This window comes from Pelodiscus sinensis, chromosome 14 (genome assembly GCF_049634645.1).
Source record: "Pelodiscus sinensis isolate JC-2024 chromosome 14, ASM4963464v1, whole genome shotgun sequence".
Classification (NCBI taxonomy): Eukaryota; Metazoa; Chordata; order Testudines; family Trionychidae; genus Pelodiscus; species Pelodiscus sinensis.
The window spans coordinates 28,087,071-28,106,071 of record NC_134724.1 but is presented as its reverse complement, the minus strand read 5'-3'; the positions used below and the strand labels follow the sequence as shown (position 1 = coordinate 28,106,071).

General features: G+C 42.9%; 1 protein-coding gene across 1 annotated transcript in view; it reads left to right on the top strand.

The window, feature by feature from the left end:
- The window catches only part of RFX7 (regulatory factor X7), a 125,067-nt gene that overhangs the window by 70,463 nt on the left and 35,603 nt on the right, over nt 1–19,001 (top strand). The window contains exons 3-4 of the mRNA XM_075897300.1: nt 5,933–6,015; nt 8,814–8,936. Of these exons, the coding sequence (XP_075753415.1) occupies nt 5,933–6,015; nt 8,814–8,936 (206 nt within the window). The remainder of the gene's footprint in view (nt 1–5,932; nt 6,016–8,813; nt 8,937–19,001) is intronic.

The window sequence follows — 19,001 nt, the reverse complement described above, 5'->3', positions numbered from 1 at the left end:
CATTTTAGACACCTCACACTTTTTTGTTGAATCATAGGAGGTGTGAAAACTGGTAGGAAGAGTAAAAAATTGCAATGTTGCAATGCTAACACAAAGCTCTTCCTATAACCATGGTAAGTTCTGTGTTTTACCGATGTAATGCAAGGCATTTTCATTCCTGCATGAATTTTTCATGGTTAGTGTTAGTTACATAGCATCTGAAATGTGGTTTATACAATAGACTTTTCCATCCTCAGACACAGCATGTCAGTTTTGTTTACTTGCAGTTAGTTATTTTTAAAAACAGCTATTTTTAAAATATTCACTGCTATTTGAATGAACGTTTCATTATTAGTAATCCTTCCTTCCCCAATCCCCACTGCAAATTTAGGAGAACATGGTTGTGTTACTAAAGAGCAGGATTATAAATCAGATGGAACCACTGTGCCATGGACTGAACTTGGCTAAGATTGAATGATCAGCATAGAAGAGCAAACTCTGTAGTCAATCAGTCGTGAATGAACAGATATTCTAATAACATCTGACAAGTTTTAAATCAAATCTGCCATTATATGCAAGTTTCATGACAGTTTACCAGCTATAGTTTGGGAGCTATGTTCTTTTAATTAAAAAACTTTTAAACCAAAATCAGCTGGATCACTATGGTGACCTGCTGGTAGCATATATCTTTTTTCTGGATTTGAGAAGAACCCATTCTGGACCAAAGTTATTAGAAAACATTTCAGCAAATGTAAAGAGTAGAAAGTATAAAGCATCCCAGAAAACCTACTGCGGTGCTCAAATCCCTCACCCCATCCCTCACCAAAAACACACAGGGAAAAATGGGCTATGATTCTGCCTCCAGATATCTCAACATGAAATCACTCAAGCTTTGCTACTCTGTACTTCACTAAAAACCCTTAAAGGAATTGCACCCTTGTCATTCACTGGTTTGTATCTCATCTTTTGGCTCCTTAGAAATAGTAATTGACTTTTGCCAAAGACTCCAGTGGCTGTTGGAACAACAGAAGAAAACATGGTCCAAGGAGAGTGCAGTTCTGGACCTGTCTAAAATTGAAGGAGAAAGACACAGCTCCACCCAGGAACGTATCAGGGTGGCTGACTCTATGCAAATACGTTTTGGACCCTCCCATTGAATTTGTTTGCCAGACATAACTTTGCTTCTCAATCACAGAACACTAGAACTGGAAGAGACTTCGAAAGGTCATCAAGTCCAGTCCCCTGCCCTCACGGCAGGACCAAGCACTATCTAGATCAGAGGTTGGAAACCTTTTTTGGGTTGGGGGCTGCTGACCCACAGAAAAATCAGTCAGGGGTCGCACACAAGTGAGAAGCAAAAACCGCAAAACAAACACTCACTAATGTGGCCCCCAACTGAGAAGGAGAAAGACTCCCCACATTCCCTAGTACACCAGAGCCTAAGGAGGCCCAGGCTAGTAGACTTTGTGTGCTCCAACCCTGTGGAGGGAAGCTGGAGCACCATTTCAAGCTCCCCAGTACTGGAGGGCAGAGCCCTGAGCCTTGGGGGCCAGATCCAGGCAAGGCAGTGGCTGCATTCGGCCCCTGAGTTTGAAGTTCCCTACCTCTAATCTAGATCATCCCTGATAGATATCTATCTAACTTGCTCTTAAAAATCTCTAATGATGGAGATTCCACAACCTCTCTATGCAATTTATTCCAATGTAACCACCCTGCCAGTTAGGAAGTTTTTCCTGATGTCCAACCTAAACCTTTCTTGCTGCAACTTAAGCCCATTGCTTCTTGTCCTGTCATCAGAGGTCAAGGAGAGCAATTTTTCTCCCTCCTTCTAACATCCTTTCAGATTCTTGAAATCAGCTACCATGACTCCTCTCAGTCTTCTCTTTTCTAAATTAAACAAACCCACTTGTTTTAGTCTTCCCTCCTAGGTCATGTTTTCTAGACCTTTAATAATTTTTATTGCTCTTCTCTGGCCCTTCTCTTATTTCTCCACATTTTTCTTGAACTGTGGTGCCCAGAAATGGACACAATACTCCAATTGAGGCCTAATCAGTGCAGAAAATCACTTCTTGTGTCTTGCTCACAACACACCTGTTAATGCATCCCAGAATCGTGTTTGCTTTTTTTGCAATAGCATCACACTGTTGACTCATATTTAGTTTGTGGTCCACAATGACCCCCTAGATCTCTTTTTGCAGTATTCCTTCCTAGACAATCGCTTCCCATTCTATATGTGTGAAACGGATTGTTCCTTCCTAAGTGGAGTACTTTGCATTTGTCCTTATTAAACTTCATCCTATTTACCTCAGACCATTTCTACCACTTTCCACTTATCCAGGAAGAAACTTTCTAGACCCTAACACAGAAGCCATCTTCTGTCTCGTTACCGGAGCTCTTTTCTTAGTAAGTCTAGGCAGAGACATAATTCTTATTGTATGGCTTCTCTGTTGTAGGAGCTATTTTTCCAGCATGCCCTTTCTGGGTATTGGCCTGTGACCTCTTAAATTACAAGCAGCTGTAACCCCAAAGTGGTCATTTCACCATAGGCAGTTTCATGTTGTAGTTCTCTTTCTTCCAGCTGAACAATTGGCTTTTTTTCAAGTCTTGTAACATTTTCTGCTTACGTCTCAAGATGGCACATTTATCATATGCAGAAACTAGGGATGTAAAATTCAAATTAAATTGTTAATCCATTAAACGATGTTTTCAACTGGCTAACCAGCCTGTCATGTTGTGCTGCAAGTGGGGGACTGCTGGAGCAGCCCCTCACCTGCAGTGTAGTGTGCCCAGCTTAGCTGGAACAGCATGGGACAGGCAGGGCCACTACACCGTGCTGTGGGCAGGGGGCTTCTCCAGCCTAGCTGGGCCCACCACGCTGTTGGTAGGGGAACTGCTCCCGCCAGGGTGGGCTTTGCACCAGTTAACCGGTTACCTTATCGGGTGATGCTTACTGGTAATGGGTTACCTGTTTATATCCCTAGCAGAAACTGGGGTCTTTTCTGCATAAATTACCATATTTGCATTTGTTTTTCTTTCTAAAATCTTATTAAAAATATAATGGAGGAGTTTGCAGTGGACAGTGTTTGGAGATGAGAGAGCTCTATTCTGGGTTGATGGTGGAGAGAGTCTCTTTTCTTTTTCTTCGTGGTGGGATGAGGTTTTCCCTGGCTCCTTCTTGACCAGCTGCCTTTTACATTTTGCAGTCACTTTTTAGTTTGCTCCCTGCTTTCCGAGAAAGGGACCCTGCTATTATTGAAGCACCACCTGCTCAGCCTAAGCTAGCGATTCTCACCATGGCCCCCTTCTAATGACAAAAATTACTAAATTATTCCACAACCCCTGGAGTAGGGGACAAAGCCTGAGCCAACTGGAGTGGTGGTGAGACAAAAGAGGAGGAGGGGAATCAAAGCCCAAGGACTTCCCCAGATAGAGAGAGAGCTATAACCTGAGCTCTGCCACCCAGAGATGAGGCTTTTTGGCAGTGAGGCTCAGGGCTTTGGCATCATACCTGGGCCAAAGCAAGTCTAACATCAACCCTCGTGGTGACCCCATTAAAATAGGATCAGGACCACAGTTTGCAAAGTGCTGCCCTAACCCCAAGTGTAAAGCAGAAGTAATGATAATCATTTGTTTTTCCTCATGCTTCCACAGTGGTGGGAGAACATGGGGCAGAGAGAAACCCCACGGTATGTATTGAAAAATAAATGAGACCTGTCCGTAAAGAAGGCAATTTAAAAGTACCACAGCCTTTGAATGAGCTGCAGTAAAAGTCATACAGAATGTATTAATTCAGCAACTTTCAGGGTTTAGTGTCAGTAAAAATACCAGATTTTGTGATTTTCTGCAGTTTATAAAAGAGGCTAATCTGAAAGGGTTGTGCCCAGCATGTTACTGTTGTGTCTCTTGGCTCTCTCTTTTTCCCCTTACTGTGGTCTTTGCCAGTCTTAGCCATTTAGGATTACAAAGGTTTTTGATTCTCTGATCTCACCTCCCCCAGACAAATTTTTGTCTAGTTCTTTCTTTCCTCGGAATATATTTTCTCATTTCTTAGTGTCTCACTCCTCTCAAGAGACTTTGCTTATGTTGTTTGTATCATTCTCAGGATTGTTTGTTTTGTTTTATACTGTGATGCTGCTGGTTATACACTGATTAAAAAGAAAATAGATATTAACTTTACAATACTCCCCCCGTCCCCTTTGACCTCTTAGCCACCTGACAAGACACTGCTCAGCCTCAGCTGAATGAGGGGACATCCTGCTTCAAAATTAAAGTTCTGATTACTTTCTTTCTTCTTTGGTTTCATTCACTCTTAGACTGCACAATAAGCAGATGCTTTGATTTTCTCTTTTAGTTGAACTATTTTAAAAAGAAAGTAATAATCCAGGAGAGACGAATTAACCACATTCGGGGTGCCATTGTTTCGTTTTAAAAATAATTACTGTATTGGCTCAGGATTGCTTATGCATGTACTAGTTTTACTTCAATAGTTTTCTCAAATTAGTGCTAATACAAATGATTGAAGTGTGAATTTTTATGTAAATATTATAATGTAAATAACCAGTCCTGGGGAAATTCTGCAATTTTACTATGGCTCCAAATGCAACAATTCCAGAACTTCCCCAGAACTAAATAAGTTCACCTTATCTCTGGTACCTTCCTGAAGGAAATTATTTGTTCCTTGTTGTGGGAAGTCTGGTTTATTACTCTGTTCCCTATGCTGGCACGTCACCCACATTACCACAATTGACTGTCTTAATATTTTTGGGTCCAGTTAGTCACCCTGGAATCACCAAAAGTCTAGTTCCTTCAAGATAACACAGCATTTTGCTCCTGCTGCTGGGGTGCACATGTTTACAGCCGCTCCTGGAGTTACAACCACCTCTACTTACAACCATCCGCACTTATGACCAAAGCAGTTGTAAATGCGGATCCGAGTTACAAACGGCGATCCGCGCTTATGAACAGCGCTGTCACCATGTAACTCTATGGGATCCGAGTTACGAACACTTCGAGTTACGGACCAAGTGTCGTTCCGTAACTTGTTCGCAACTCGGGGAGCGGCTATACTGTGTTTGTTTTGTTTTTCACCACTTTCCTTGATTAAAGCAGTGGTTCTCAAACTATGGCCCAGTTAGCACATACCTGTGGTCCATGTGACATCTTCAAGACCATACAGATAGGTATATTGATTGTGTGGTTGTAGCCTGCATAACACACACAGAGAGCTGCATGCGTGGCCCACTGTGCTAAATAGGTTGAGAACCACTTGTTTAAAGGCTCTGGGCCAGATCCTCAGCTTATAAGAACAGGCATAGTTCTTTTAAAGTCAGTGGAGGTACATTGATGTACAGCAGCTGAGAATCTGACCATCAGTATGTGATAGCCACTTACAATTAATACAGAAACTCAACATTCAAAAAGCCTTCTTTAGGGCCTTCTGTTTGACCATTGATGCAGTTGTATGAATCAGTCCAACAATCATGCTTTATTGCAGAAGAGTCGTCATCTGATGCTTTGGTGTTGATGTGGCCCTCCAAGATTAGAATATCATAATGAAGGCTCTCAATTAAACTTCTTTACATTACATCTTTTGGGGGGGGGGGGGGGAGTGACTGGGAAATTTGTTTCTGGTTAGCAAAATTAAATTTTTCCTTTATAGTGAAAGACGGGCAAATATTCCAGTGTCCTCTTTTTAAGTGGTGATCATTATTAATATTCATTACTGTTTGTCTTACTGTAATGCTTCTAGGTGTGCCAGTAGTGGACCAGGATCCTGTTGTACAAACACAGAACAAAAGCGTGGTCCCTGCCCCAAAGAGCTTGCAATCTAATCCTTTCACGATGCCAAATGTTGCTTGTTTTATTTGGAATCATTTTTAAAATGTGTATTTGGGCTTTTTTACAACCCATCATGCTATTCATTTAACATGTACTTTTTAAAAAAACCTTCTAGCAAGAAGTTGAGAAGTTTACAGATCTAGAGAAACTCTACCTCTACCTTCAGCTGCCTTCGGGTCCTAGCAATGGAGAGAAAAGGTGTGTAGATATTTAATATTAATTTTGATATAGTTGCTATGAGGTTTTTTTCCCTCCATCAAACACACATTTATCTACTGTTTCTGGAAACTGTAACTTCCTTTCCCTTTCCTTTTCCCTTTTTCTTTTTCCCTTTTCTTTTACTTTCCTAATATTTTCAGCGAGCTAATTCTTAAGAAAATCTGAACTCTGGGAACCCTGATGTATAATAACTAATCTGTCAACATGAGCTTTGCATGATAGGATGTTTACAGGGGAGTGCTTTTGGTTATGGACCAGGTGTGACTGCAACCTCAAGTTTTATGTAATGGAAGTCCTTATGTATTTAGGACTTCAAATACTATTATAGGAAAGAATTATTACTTCATAGCAGTATTTGTTCATTTATGTCCTTGCCATCTTTAAAATCACTCCACATATCATACATGAGGGATGACCACAGCCTTTTAAACAGTATGGGCTACATGAAATCCTTCATTCTATATGTCCCCAGTTAAGATCATACAAGTATCAATTAGTCTAAGTATCAATTAGGGGAATCTAGAAGGTACTACAGGCAGTCCCTGGGTTACGTACAAGATAGGGACTGTAGGTTTGTTCTTAAGTTGAATCTGTATGTAAGTCGGAACTGGCGTCCAGATTCAGCCGCTGCTGAAACTGACCGCCAGTTCTGACTTACATACAGAATAAACTTAAGAACCCCAGGCGTCCCCAAGTCAGCTGCTGCTGAAACTGATCAGCAGCTGATTCCAGGAAGCCCGGGGCAGAGCAACTCTGCCTCGGGCTTCCTGTAGTCAGCGCTGGTCAGTTTCAGCAGAAGCTGACTTGGGGACGCCTGGGGCAGAGCAGCTGGGGTGCTGCTGGATTGCTCCAGTAGCGCCGCTCCTCGGCACTACTGGACCAACCCAGCAGCACCCCATCTGCTCTGCCCCAGGCGTCCTGATTCAGCCGTTGCTGAAACTGACCAGCAGCGGCTGAATCAGGACCTGGGGCAGAGCAGCTGGGGTGCTGCCGGGTTGGTCCAGTAGTGCCCAGAGCGGCACTGCAGGACCAATTGGCAGCGCCCCAGCTGCTCTGCCCCAGGGTCCAAAACAAAAGCCTGGTCTGCTGGGGGGGGGGGGGCACACTAGCTGTGCCCCCCCCCCCCCAGCAGACCAGGGACACGGGGAGCAGAGCCGCAGCGGCAGCGGGGTGCCGCGCCTCTGAGGCTTTGCTCTGGCAAAGTCTCAGAGGCGCGGGACCCCGCCGTGGATGCCGCTTCAGTCCCGGTGCCTGTGGTCTGCTGGGGACGGTCCCCAGCAGACCACAGGCACCGGAACTGAAGCGGCAGCCGCGGCGGGTTCCCACGCTTCTGAGGCTTTGCTCTGGCAAAGCCTCAGAAGCGCGGGAACCCGGCCGGTGCCCCTGGTCTGCTGGAGACGGTCTCCAGCAGACCAGGGGCACCGGAGCAGCTTACGAACGGGGCTTTCTCGCCCCGGAGCTTGCAGGTAGCAATCCGCCACCTCGACCTCCGGGGCAAGAAAGCCCCGTTCGTAAGTCGGGGACTGCCTGTATAGTTTTTCATAGTCAGTGGTTCCATTCTGCTTGACTGATGGGTTACCCTGCATACAACTTTCCCATCAGTTTGCCTTTGGCTACACTGAAGTCTCAGGAATGCAGTAAATGGTCCTTTCCTTAGTGTTGTTTTCATCATGTGCCATATCCTGACCCTTTGTTATATAGTGGAAAGAAGCATGGGAGTCCTTATGCTCATAGAAGATGGGAGTGCATTGGGAAGATCAGTCCCACAAGAAGCCCTTCATGCCCTGTTAGGATATCAGGGAGCTATTGTACAGGGAGTGGAGGAGAGATTCAGTAGCTGGGACAGCATACAAGATATGGTACTTGGACCTATCTGAAGTGGCCCTTTCTCCCTCCCACGTCCCCTACGCTCTATTGAAGTGTCCATGGTTGTAGAACTAAGTGAAGCTGGAGTTGTATGGACACATATATGAATAGATGCTTTATGATTCCTTACAAAGAAATCCATACATGTTTTGGTTTTGTGTATGCCAACTGTTATTCAGGCAAAAACGACTCATAGATGAGACATTGGGGAGGTTTAAGAATTGTACTGGAAGGGACCTTGAGAGGTCATCAAGTCCAATCCCTTGCCTTCATGGCATGACCAAGCACCAAATCATCCCTGATAGAAGTTTGGCTAACCTGCTCTTAAATATCTCCTAAAATGGAGATTCCATAATCTCTCGAGGCAATTTATTTCAGTGCTTAACCACTCTGATGTTTAGAAATGTTTTCCTAATGTCCAACCTAAACTTCCCTTGCTTCAGTTGAAGCCCATTGCTTCTTGTCCTAACATCAAATGTTAAGGAGAATAATTTTTCTCTATCCTCCTGTAATGCCCTTTTAGGTTAAGCTGCTATCATGTCCCCTCTCTGTTTTCTTTTTCATGACTAAAAAATCTCATTTCTTTAAATCTTCTGTATAGGACATGTTTTCTAGACCTTTAATCATTTTTGTTGCTCTTCTTTGGACCTTCTCGAATTTCTCCACATCTTTGCCTTAAATGTAGTGCCCAGAACTGGACACGTTACTCCAATTGAGACCTAATCAACGCAGAAGAATTACTTCTCATGTCTTGATTACAACTAGAATAATGCTGGCACAGGAACTCCTACTTGTCCATGATTTCTTCCAGTGTGAATCTTTTTAGCCTATTTGAACACTTAGCACTACTAATTGAAATGGAGCTATATAGTACATTCTCTTCACCAGAACTATTTCTGTTTTTTTACTAGCGATCAGATCTCAATGTCATCAAGCCGTGCGCAGCAAATGCATGCATTTTCTTGGATCCGGAATACCTTGGAGGAGCACCCAGAGACGTCCCTTCCCAAACAGGAAGTTTATGATGAGTACAAGTGAGTACTGCTAAATTGAATCCATACATCTAGTTGTAGCAATGTATAAAGAATAATGTATACAGATATTTAATCCTTCTTTCATAAGCAGAGGCTTGAACTGCCTTGACTATAGTTCAGTTAAATGTGGTGGGGATTAGAACTTAAAATCTGGCATTACTTATGCTGACCATGAGGCTTAAATGGGAGGAACTATGGATGAAATCCCTGGCCTATTGAAATCAGTGGGAATTTTGCCATTGACTTGGGTAGAGCCAGGATTGCACCATGTGCGCGAAACAATAAAGAAGTGAAAAATCTCTTTTTCAGGCTTAGCGGAAGTTTAATATTTTTATAAAATGAAGCATAAATAATTAACTGAATATTAAACTTGCTCAAATTAGAATGCAGTATGCACAAAAAGGCCCTGCTTTCTGAGACTCTACCCCTAGGTTCAGGTAGAGCCAGTAAATACATTTAATTAAAACATGTCAAAATTAGTGACCAGAGTTTACTTAACTCAGAAATGGGACCAGACTTACATTATTCTGTCTGTTTTGTATGTTTCAATGCCTTAATACATATTCCTGATAATAAATTCATAGAGGACCAGCCCCTATGCATGATTAACATAATGTCTGGAGATAAACTAACTAAAGTGATGCAATTGCTATTATATTCAGTATTTGAATGATAGAAAATCAGATTATAGTTTTAAACTGCAGTTTAAATAAATCCAAAGTTAAGAATTTTTTAAAAAAATAAGCGTGTCATATTATAGTGGGAAAAGAATATTTGTGTACAGAACACTAATAATATCTTGCAATAAATTTATATTGCCCCTTTCATGCAATAATTGTCCAAATGTCTTTTTGCAAACTGTGCACATATATTACCTCTGAAATGCAGTGATTTCTTATGTGCAACATGGTGGCAACTAACCAGTTCCTAATACATTGCATAGTGTGGCTAACTGGGAAGTTTTGGTCAAACAGATAGGAGTGTAAAGCAGATTCAGAGTGCCAAGAGATCATAATGCCCAGACAATGCATTGGATAAGATTTGTCATCCAAAAAGCCACAGTACACAAAGTTGTCTGTGTAAAAGTCACTTCATATACATCAATAAAATGAAAGGCTGAACTGATCCTACTGGATTTAGTCCACTAAATGACTGGAATAAAACACAAAATATTGTACCTGTGACAGCAAATGAGCCTTCATGCAGTAAGCCTGTTTCTGATGGGTTGCAGTATGCCATAGTGGTTATTAGGGAAGTTAAAATGTATTTATTTAGATAATCATGTAACTGCTGAAAAATTCAGCGGTTACACGTTTACACACAGAGGTGGCCCATTGCCTCACATTGCTGCCTCTGGTACAGAGGCAGCAGTGTGAGGAGGGAGCAAGAGCCAGTGCTCACAGGGAGGCTAATGGCTACCCCCCACTGCCTGTGCTGCTGCTTTGGATACAGAGGCAGCAATGCAGAGGGGGAGGGAGAGACTGCATGTAATCATGCACATTAACCAATGAACCCCCACGCTCATTGGTTAACTAAATTCACAGGTACACACTCACATCCCCAGTGGTCATTAAATTGGTAACCAGCAAACACAAGTTGTTGTTCGGTTAGCTCTCAAAGCTACCATATAGCTAAAAAAGAGATTAGCACTCGAAAAAGGGAGCAGCCAGAGCCACTGGCTCTGAATGTATTTAAAACCAAATTCTAATCAAAGCAAGAAATCATGGCCCAATTACCTGAATATGAATTTAAATAAAGAATTATGATCTGGTTTTAACAGTTTAACCTCCAGATGATTACAGAAAACTGCAAGGTGCTGCATATGCTCAGCTCACAGAAGATGCACTGTGCTATGGCCAGATTTCCTCTTCAGTGTGTATGTACATCCCTTTACTTAACTCTGGAAGAGTTGTTTACTCCAGTTGAGTTGAAATGTGGTGGCTTTAGCTTGCCTGGAACATGCACACACCTAATTCTGAAATCTCACCATCAACTCGAATTGTGATGTAGGCTAGAAACCTAACCAATAGTGCAAATATGTTGAACTAACCAATCCCGGAGAAGTCAGTTACACATACACACAGCAACAAAGGCATCAGCAGCTGCTGCACAAGAGAAAAATGTAAGCTTTATTCTTAAAAATATTTCTTATTAAATAATTTATGGCCTGGTTCAGCAACAAATCTGCTTGGCTTCCATGCTGTGCCAAGCTGCAGATGCCCAGAAAAATCATCATCTACAGATTGTGTAGTGTGAAACTTGGACAGATTTCCTGTGTAGTTACATCAAGCCTTTGTATATTGTTTTTTTTTCCCCTTCAAAATAAAGATGGTGAGAAAATATCTGGTAAAATATCAAATATTTGTAATCTGTTCTCCTTTTAAAGCATCTGTTCTCTTTTAAAAACATGTCGCTTCCAGGAATATTTTTATAAGTTACCCTGTGCATCAAAAGGAGGACAGGAGATGGTGGGAAATGGCATATAAATAGTAGATTTACTTCTAAGACAAAACATTTTTCCCAACTTTGGGGGATTAAGACATCTCATACCTACTTTTGTTTGTCATTTGTGAGCTATTATTTCCATCCTCCAACTGAGAAAACAGATGTTGTTTGAGGTTTACAACGAGCACTTTATACACACAAATATAAAACTGTATTAATACTATAAAATATGGATGGGTCATATGTCCACCAAAGGCTATAAGACTTTTGAAGACTTGCACCATGAAACAAACACTTAAATTTGTGCTGTAAGTGTTAGTCAGAAATTCTTCTTTGTGTCTTTGAGAAATACTGAATTTCAGCTTCAGATTTGATTTGGTGATTTTAAACACTTTTAGATCAGATTCCAAGTGGTGAAAATGTTAAGGGCAGAAGCACAGAATCTACTCAAAACCAGCATAGAAAAATTTTACTTATGTTACTGCCTTCTTCAAATTTCAGGGCACTTTTATCTGTACACTAATTCTTCCTACTTTATGGATTTGAGATGAGTGTCTAGGAAGAGATTTGAATTTTGTGATTAGATAAAAGTGACCACACTCACCTTGCCCTTATAGTGGTTAAGTAAATGAAAATTAAATAGCAAGGTAAAATAGAAGCAGGCCAGGAAGGAGAAGAACTTGCAGTTTAATTCCTAATATGAGGTGGTTCACTGATACAGATCCATTCTCGCTGGCATTAGAAAGGGCAGTTTGCACTAATATCATGAGTAAGGCTCCTTGTGCCCCAGGAGGCTTTAACACTAGGGACGGAAGGCAGGTGATGTTTTTCTCTGTAAGCCTCCCTTAAAGTTCATGCCAATTGGGCTTTAAAATGTGCTGGGGACTGCATGGTGTCAGTGTTCCCTCTAAGATTTTCCATCTTTGGGCGGCTGAATTTTCTTATGTGCGCCACCAGTACTGAGGTAGTGTGTGGATGTGCACCCACCAGTACAACCAAACCTGCAGATCTAAGTATATATATTTAAATAGTCCATAGGTGTTGAAGAAAATATATTAAAACAAGGGATAATTAATAAGGAGAAATGTTCATGATTATTTAATATGAAATCAGATCAGAAGAAAATTAACAGTACCCTTGGCAGAAGAAGTGGGTTGTGCCCACGAAAGCTCATGATACTATTTATATATTTTTGTTAGCTTAAGGTACTACAGGACCATTGTTGTTTTTTAAAGTTTTTTTAGTTACAGACTAACATGGCTACCCCTCTGAGACCTTGGAGTACATGTGTCATCATCCTTTCAAACATACAGATGCATGTTTCAAAGATCTTGCAAATAGGGTTTCATCCTACAAAATAGCCAGCATCACACCTAGTACTTGCTGCTTCTGACTCATAAGAGCCAGAATTCTATCAGGTGGCAAAGATTTGGCCTTAATGCAATATAGTTTACCATGTATTAATTAGTAGCACAGGATTTTAAAAAATCATTGAGATCAGAGTTTTAGATAGCTGCAACACTCAAAAAATTCTGTTAAAAGAATCTTACCGTAAGCCATTAACACAGGGGTGGGCAATATTTTTTTCTTGGGGGAGCCACTACCAAGAATTTGGTAAGTGATTGAGGGCTGCACTCTTCCGGTATATTAATGGAGGAGATGCAAGGGTCCGTTATGCAGGTTGGGTACAGAAAGGAGCTTGGGGTAAGGGATTGGGTTGTGGGATCTGGGAGGGAGTTTGGGTGAAATAGGGGATTGTGACCTGGGGCAACAGACTGGGGTGAGGAGGGAGTTGTGACCTGGGACAGGAGTGCAGGATGGGGTGCAGGGATTTGGGCTGTGACCAGGGATAGCAGATTGGGGTGCAAGCAAAGTTCCCTCTAAGCTGTGCGTTAGCACAGGTGATTAATCAGTTCTGCCCAGGCAGTGAGCTCAATGCATAGAGCCCTGAACCTCTGACTGGGCAGGGCTAATTAATTACCTGTGAAGCTGTGCTACTGCACAGCTTAGAGGGAACACTGGGTGCAAGGTCTGAGAGGATATGTCTACACTACCACGCTAGTTCGAACTAGGGTGGTTAATGTAGTCATACGAACTTGCAAATGAAGCCCGGGATTTGAATTTCCCGGGCTTCATTTGCATGTTGCCGGGCGCCGCCATTTTTAAATGTCCGCTAGTGCGGACTCCGTGCCCGTGGCTACACGCGGCATGAACTAGATAGTTCGGATTTATTCGGAATAAATAAAGTGTAGACATACCCAGAGGGACTTGTGAACTGAGGAGGGGTGTAGGATGCAGTGTCTGGGAAGATGTATGGGGCTAGAGCATGGGCACAGAAAGTTTGGGTTACATGAGGTAGGAGGGAAGTGGGTTGGGGGGGAGGAAGGCGCTGGGGTTCCAGAGAGAGGCTCTGGGTGGGAGACCTTACCTGGCTCCAAGGCAGCAGCCCAGCTGGTTCCTTAGCGAGAGTCCCTGCCTTCCAGCCCAAGTATGTGTTCAGAGGAGTTGCAGGAGCCATATATATTACTCTGAACTGCTATGAGCCCTGGGAATGAGGGAAGAGGGGGGGGCACTTCATATGCTGCCTGTCCTGCAAACAGGCAGCTGCTATTGACTGAAACCGGCCACTGGGAGTCAGGGGGATAGGGGCAGCATGTGAAGCCTGTTTCCCCTCCCTCCAGGCTCTCAGCAAGGAGCCTGCTGAGGCTCTCGCAGCCGGATCCGGCCCGCAGATCATCTTTTGCCTAGCCCTGGATTAGAGGCTGGAGCCAGCTTCTCCATTGATAGCAGGCAGCAGTAGCTGCTGCATCTGCTTCTCCGAGAGGGCGAATGCCGTGTCCCCCTTTCCACAGCCGATCAGCTGAGCTCCCTGTCTGCACAGGGATCTCTGAACCTCTGTGCGGGGTTCAGAAAAGAACTACACAGGCGCACAGCTTACAGGGAACCTTGCATGGTATACACTGGGGATGCCCAGAATAAATACATCCCATATTAGATTCCCTCAGCATTCTGTTTGAAACATCAGTCCAGCAAAAGGGGGGGAGGGGGAGGGTGTTGTGCAACTTCTCCCCAGCAGTAAGGATTTTCTACCTGGGCCCATGCCATCAGAAACCAGTATAGACCCTAGATGAATTTAGTGCATGGAATGCAATCCTGCAGCTGTTGCTCATGCAAGATTCCCATCTGCCTGACCAAGGGCTTAATGAGCAAAGTCACAGCTACGCAGAAGATAATCTTCTTGATTTTTTTATCAGCTGAAGAAAATTAAAGATGTTGCTGCACTGATTTCTACCTTTATCTGAGATCTGCTGTAAGGACTTTTGTTACGGTTGTCTTTTTACCACTGCAATGATCTGAGAGAAGTGTATCAGATCATTCAACTATTAGAAATAATGGAGATAATTGTTCATATGAGTGTCTGATAGAGTTGGTGAAATTGATCAGAAGTTCTTGAGATCCCACCTTCATTCTGTAGTTTATTAATCACTGTTTCACTGTTTATAAGGACATTTGATCTGGAGATAGTGTGCTGTAAATTTTTAAAGATGTCATGCAATGACTTAGAAAAGGAAGATTCAGGAAATAGCACGGAAGAGAATGAGTGAGGAAAACTCAGCTAAATTGATGTGATTGGTAAATGTGTTATACATTTTCTTTGCTTCATGCACACAGTAGTTTTGGCTGTTAATATTTTCAGCAGTGCTTTCTCTGATGTGGTGTACAGACCCCACACACGTCAGGAAAGGGTTAATGGGCTGCTGGGGGCCTGGTCAACATGACACTTTAGCAGGTGCCACGCTAGGGGAGTAGCTAAAAACAGATTTCAGAGAGGTAACCATATTAGTTTGTTCCAGCATAAACAAAGAGGAGTCCGGTGGCAGTTTAAAGACTAACAAATTTATTAGTGTATTAGAGCATAAGCTTTTGTGAGCTACAACGCACTTCCTCACATGCTGAAGAGACAAAGAAAGACGGGGGGGAGGGGGAGGATAAAAAAATAGATGTGGCTCATCTCCAGCATTGGTGAGAAGGTGAGAGTACCTGAATGGGACATTACCTGTTGTAATGGGAGAACCACTGCATGTGTTTATTTAGATCAGGAAGAGAAGGAGAGTAGATTTTGAGCTCTTACTATGGAAGAGAAGGCCAGCTGGGCCAGAAACTGTGGAAGATTGTTGCATATTTGGTCCTCCAAGAGGACCGGGAAGATTTTATATTTCTTACTGTTTATTTTGGACCTTGTAAGGGATGAAATGTTAAATGACCTAGTTGGAGGTTAAATCATCTCATCCCAGAAGGTGCTGGAGACTAGGTGAAGCAGTGAAAGAGCAGACAACATTTTAGATACCAGACAACATATGCATGGTGTTAGCAGTAGCCAAGAAATTATGGTACTTTTCTTTCAAGGAAAGAAAAATATAGTTCAAAAGTATATATAGGTCAGTCCTCTAAAACTGAAACAATTTGGACCTATATTTATATGCAGCCTTTCCTGTGAAGTCTTGTGACCTTATTTCTGTCATGTGTTTTATGTTCCAAGTAATTCTATTTTGTGCCTCACAGAAAAAGTGCTTTACTCTGAGGACATGTCAACATGGTGCCTTAGTCCATACCTGATTAATCTAAATTCTAATGGTCCCTAATATGTCCCACACTAACAGAGCTATGTGGGCTCTGCTAGCATGCACTAAAATTCTCTAGTGTAGTCCCATTTCACGCAGTATTGAATTAATGCACACTAGGGAACTTTTAGTGCGCTACAACAGGGTCCAGATGAACCAGTTAGTGTGCAGCAGCTGCAGCATGTTAGAATTTACTCCCCTGCTGGTGAAGATTAAGGCATTGTGCATAGTTTGGGGATGAGGGGGGGCCTTTTGCAAAGGAAAGTTTGTGCCAATATCTTTGCCATCTCTGATTTGACACCTTCCATGCCCATCTGCTTTAACTCAACCTGTCCTTCATGGAAGCACAAAAGCTTCTGGGCATATCAAAGTTCACTAACATGCCAAGAGGGCAACAAGCAGAGAGGGGAGCCGCTAAAAAACAGTATTTGGTGCATAGCACTAAGTCAGCATGAAATTGCAGACGGGTGAGGCTCTTCCAAGCTGAGCTAGGAAGAAGGTCGCAAATTAGGGATGTAATAGTATAGCCAATAAACCGATAAGCAAAAGCTTATAGGTTAATGCTATAGACTACATGCATTTCCCTCCGCCCACCTCCCTCCCCCTTGCCAGTAATTTTTTTAGCAGGCTGGCCAGCAGCCTGGCTCACTCCTGGCTTGTAATTGGTCTGGACTCTCCCTAGACAGGGGCTGCTACCACGCTGCGCTGCTGCCTCTTTATCAGAAGTCTGCAAGGGGAGGTGGTTTTTAAACTCCAGCGTGGAGTGGCAGGAGTGAGGCTGGAGCACACTGGTTGCCAGCCCTACCCCCAGGAACTATATAATAATCGACTAACTGATAAGAATTTGTGAGGCTACTCGACTATTCAGTTAACCGTATTTAACATCCCTATCGCAAATGCCATGCAATGCTCTGTCTGTAATTTTAAATATTGTAAAATAGTAGTTCAGAAAGGTCACAAACAAGTATTTGCTTATCAGATAGTCGACTAGTCCTTAACATCCCTAGTCTATACTGTAAACCTTTGTTGACTCAAGTTACGTCAGTGTTAAGTAGCCACAATTAATATATTGCTCATGCACATGAATGCTTGGCTGATTGTGTCAACACTTCATATATTCCTCAGGAGAGATTGTATTAATGCAAATTATGGTGCATCATGTAGATATCCCATGATGCCATGCTCCACGTTCTGACCCAATACCTTTGGGGGAATATTTTAATATTTCCTGGGGAACACTTGAATTGTGCAGAGGGGTGGTGGGAGCAGAATGCCAAATTTCCATCATGAAGCTTTCTCCATCTCATAATTCCATATCTATCCCATAATTATTTTTTTCTAAATCACTCTTCTTGCTGTCCACCATCTCTGATAGAATGTCAGGCCCTACAGATCATGAACCTGGAGATCATGAACACTCCAGTCTTCCACCCAGCAGCTAGGACAGGGGACTGTGAAGCACAACTGAGGCACATGCCCTATCCCTATGCTCATGATTGGGAAAGCTCCATGATTCCTGATTGGGTCTTAGTCCCTATGTATGCCAGAGGAGGAAACAAGAAGTTATCTGTACAGCTAGACATCACCTGAAATGGACCATGGGTCTGGTGTTCACCTATTCCTGCCTTCTGATCTTGACATCCTGGGGTCCTGACTTCATAACTACCTCTTGATTTCTGCTCCCTCCGGTTCTGTCACCCCAAACTGTCCTCCTGGTATCCTGACTTGGACTGACTATTTATCCCTGCCTTCTGGTTTATTTCTTGATTCTGATCTGGCATTCCAGTTTAGGCTGATTCCTGGTAAGTGGCTCCTGGTTTACATCTAACTTCCAGGTCAAGCCACCCACTCCCCAGTCTTGACACACAAGCCTGAAGCCTGCATAGCTAGGCAGTATTGTCATGATCGTTCCAAATACAGGACAACAATCCTCTGGTATTTGCAGAGCAGCAGGAGGTACCTCAACAGCAGTGGACATGACAATTTCTTTGAGAAAACATAGTGGGAAAACAATTCAAATTTGTTGATGGCATTCATGAAGGAACTGCTGATGATGGAATGCTGGTTGAGCCCAAGAAACAAACACTGACTGGTGGAATTGCATTGTAGTGCATGTAGGGAATGATAAGTACCTGCAAAAGTTTTAGAGGGAAAAGGCCATAGTCCATCATCTGTGTGCCAAACTCTCACTAGCCCTCCTGTGAGGGACACTAGAATGAGCATTTCACTGACAGTTGAGTGGTGAGTGGTGATTGCACTGTAAAAACTTGCAACCGCAGATTACCAGTCAGTGGGCAATCCATTTTGGAATTGGAAAACCCACAGCAGGAATTGTTGTCATGCACGTGTTTAGGGCAATTAATTGTAGCCTGCTATGTAACACTATAACTCAAGGAAATGTGCAGTATGTTGTGGAAGGATCTGTAGCTGTTGGGTTCCTGAACTGCAGCGGTGTGGTTGATGGCATGCAATATCCCCTTTTGGTCCCAATGCACTTAGCCACAAAGCATACCAACAGAACAGCTTACTTATCTATTGTTATGCAAGTGCTGGTGGATCACCAGGGACACTTTTCTGACATCAGTGTGGGCTGATCAGTGAAGGTGTTTGACACTTGCATCCTTAAGATCACAATCAGGAAGCAAGGATATCTTTTCCTAATCAGTGGATTATTGTTGCCCATTTTGAAATGCCAGTAGTGATCCTTAGGGATACATGCTATCCCTAGCTCCTCTAGCTCATGAAACTGCATACTGGCAGCTCCATGGAAAGATTCAGTGAATGGCTCACCAGGTGCAGAATGCAATAGATTGTGCTTTTAGCAGATTCAAGGGACGCTGTGAGTGTTTACTCACTAAATCAGATCTCAGCCAAAAAAAAAAAATCCCAGTGATTATAGCTGCCTGTAGTGTCCTGCATATTTGTGAGGCAGAGGAGGACAAGTTGCTTCTAGGGTGGAAGAAACAGGTGGAGCAGCTGTCTGCTGCTAACAGGCAGA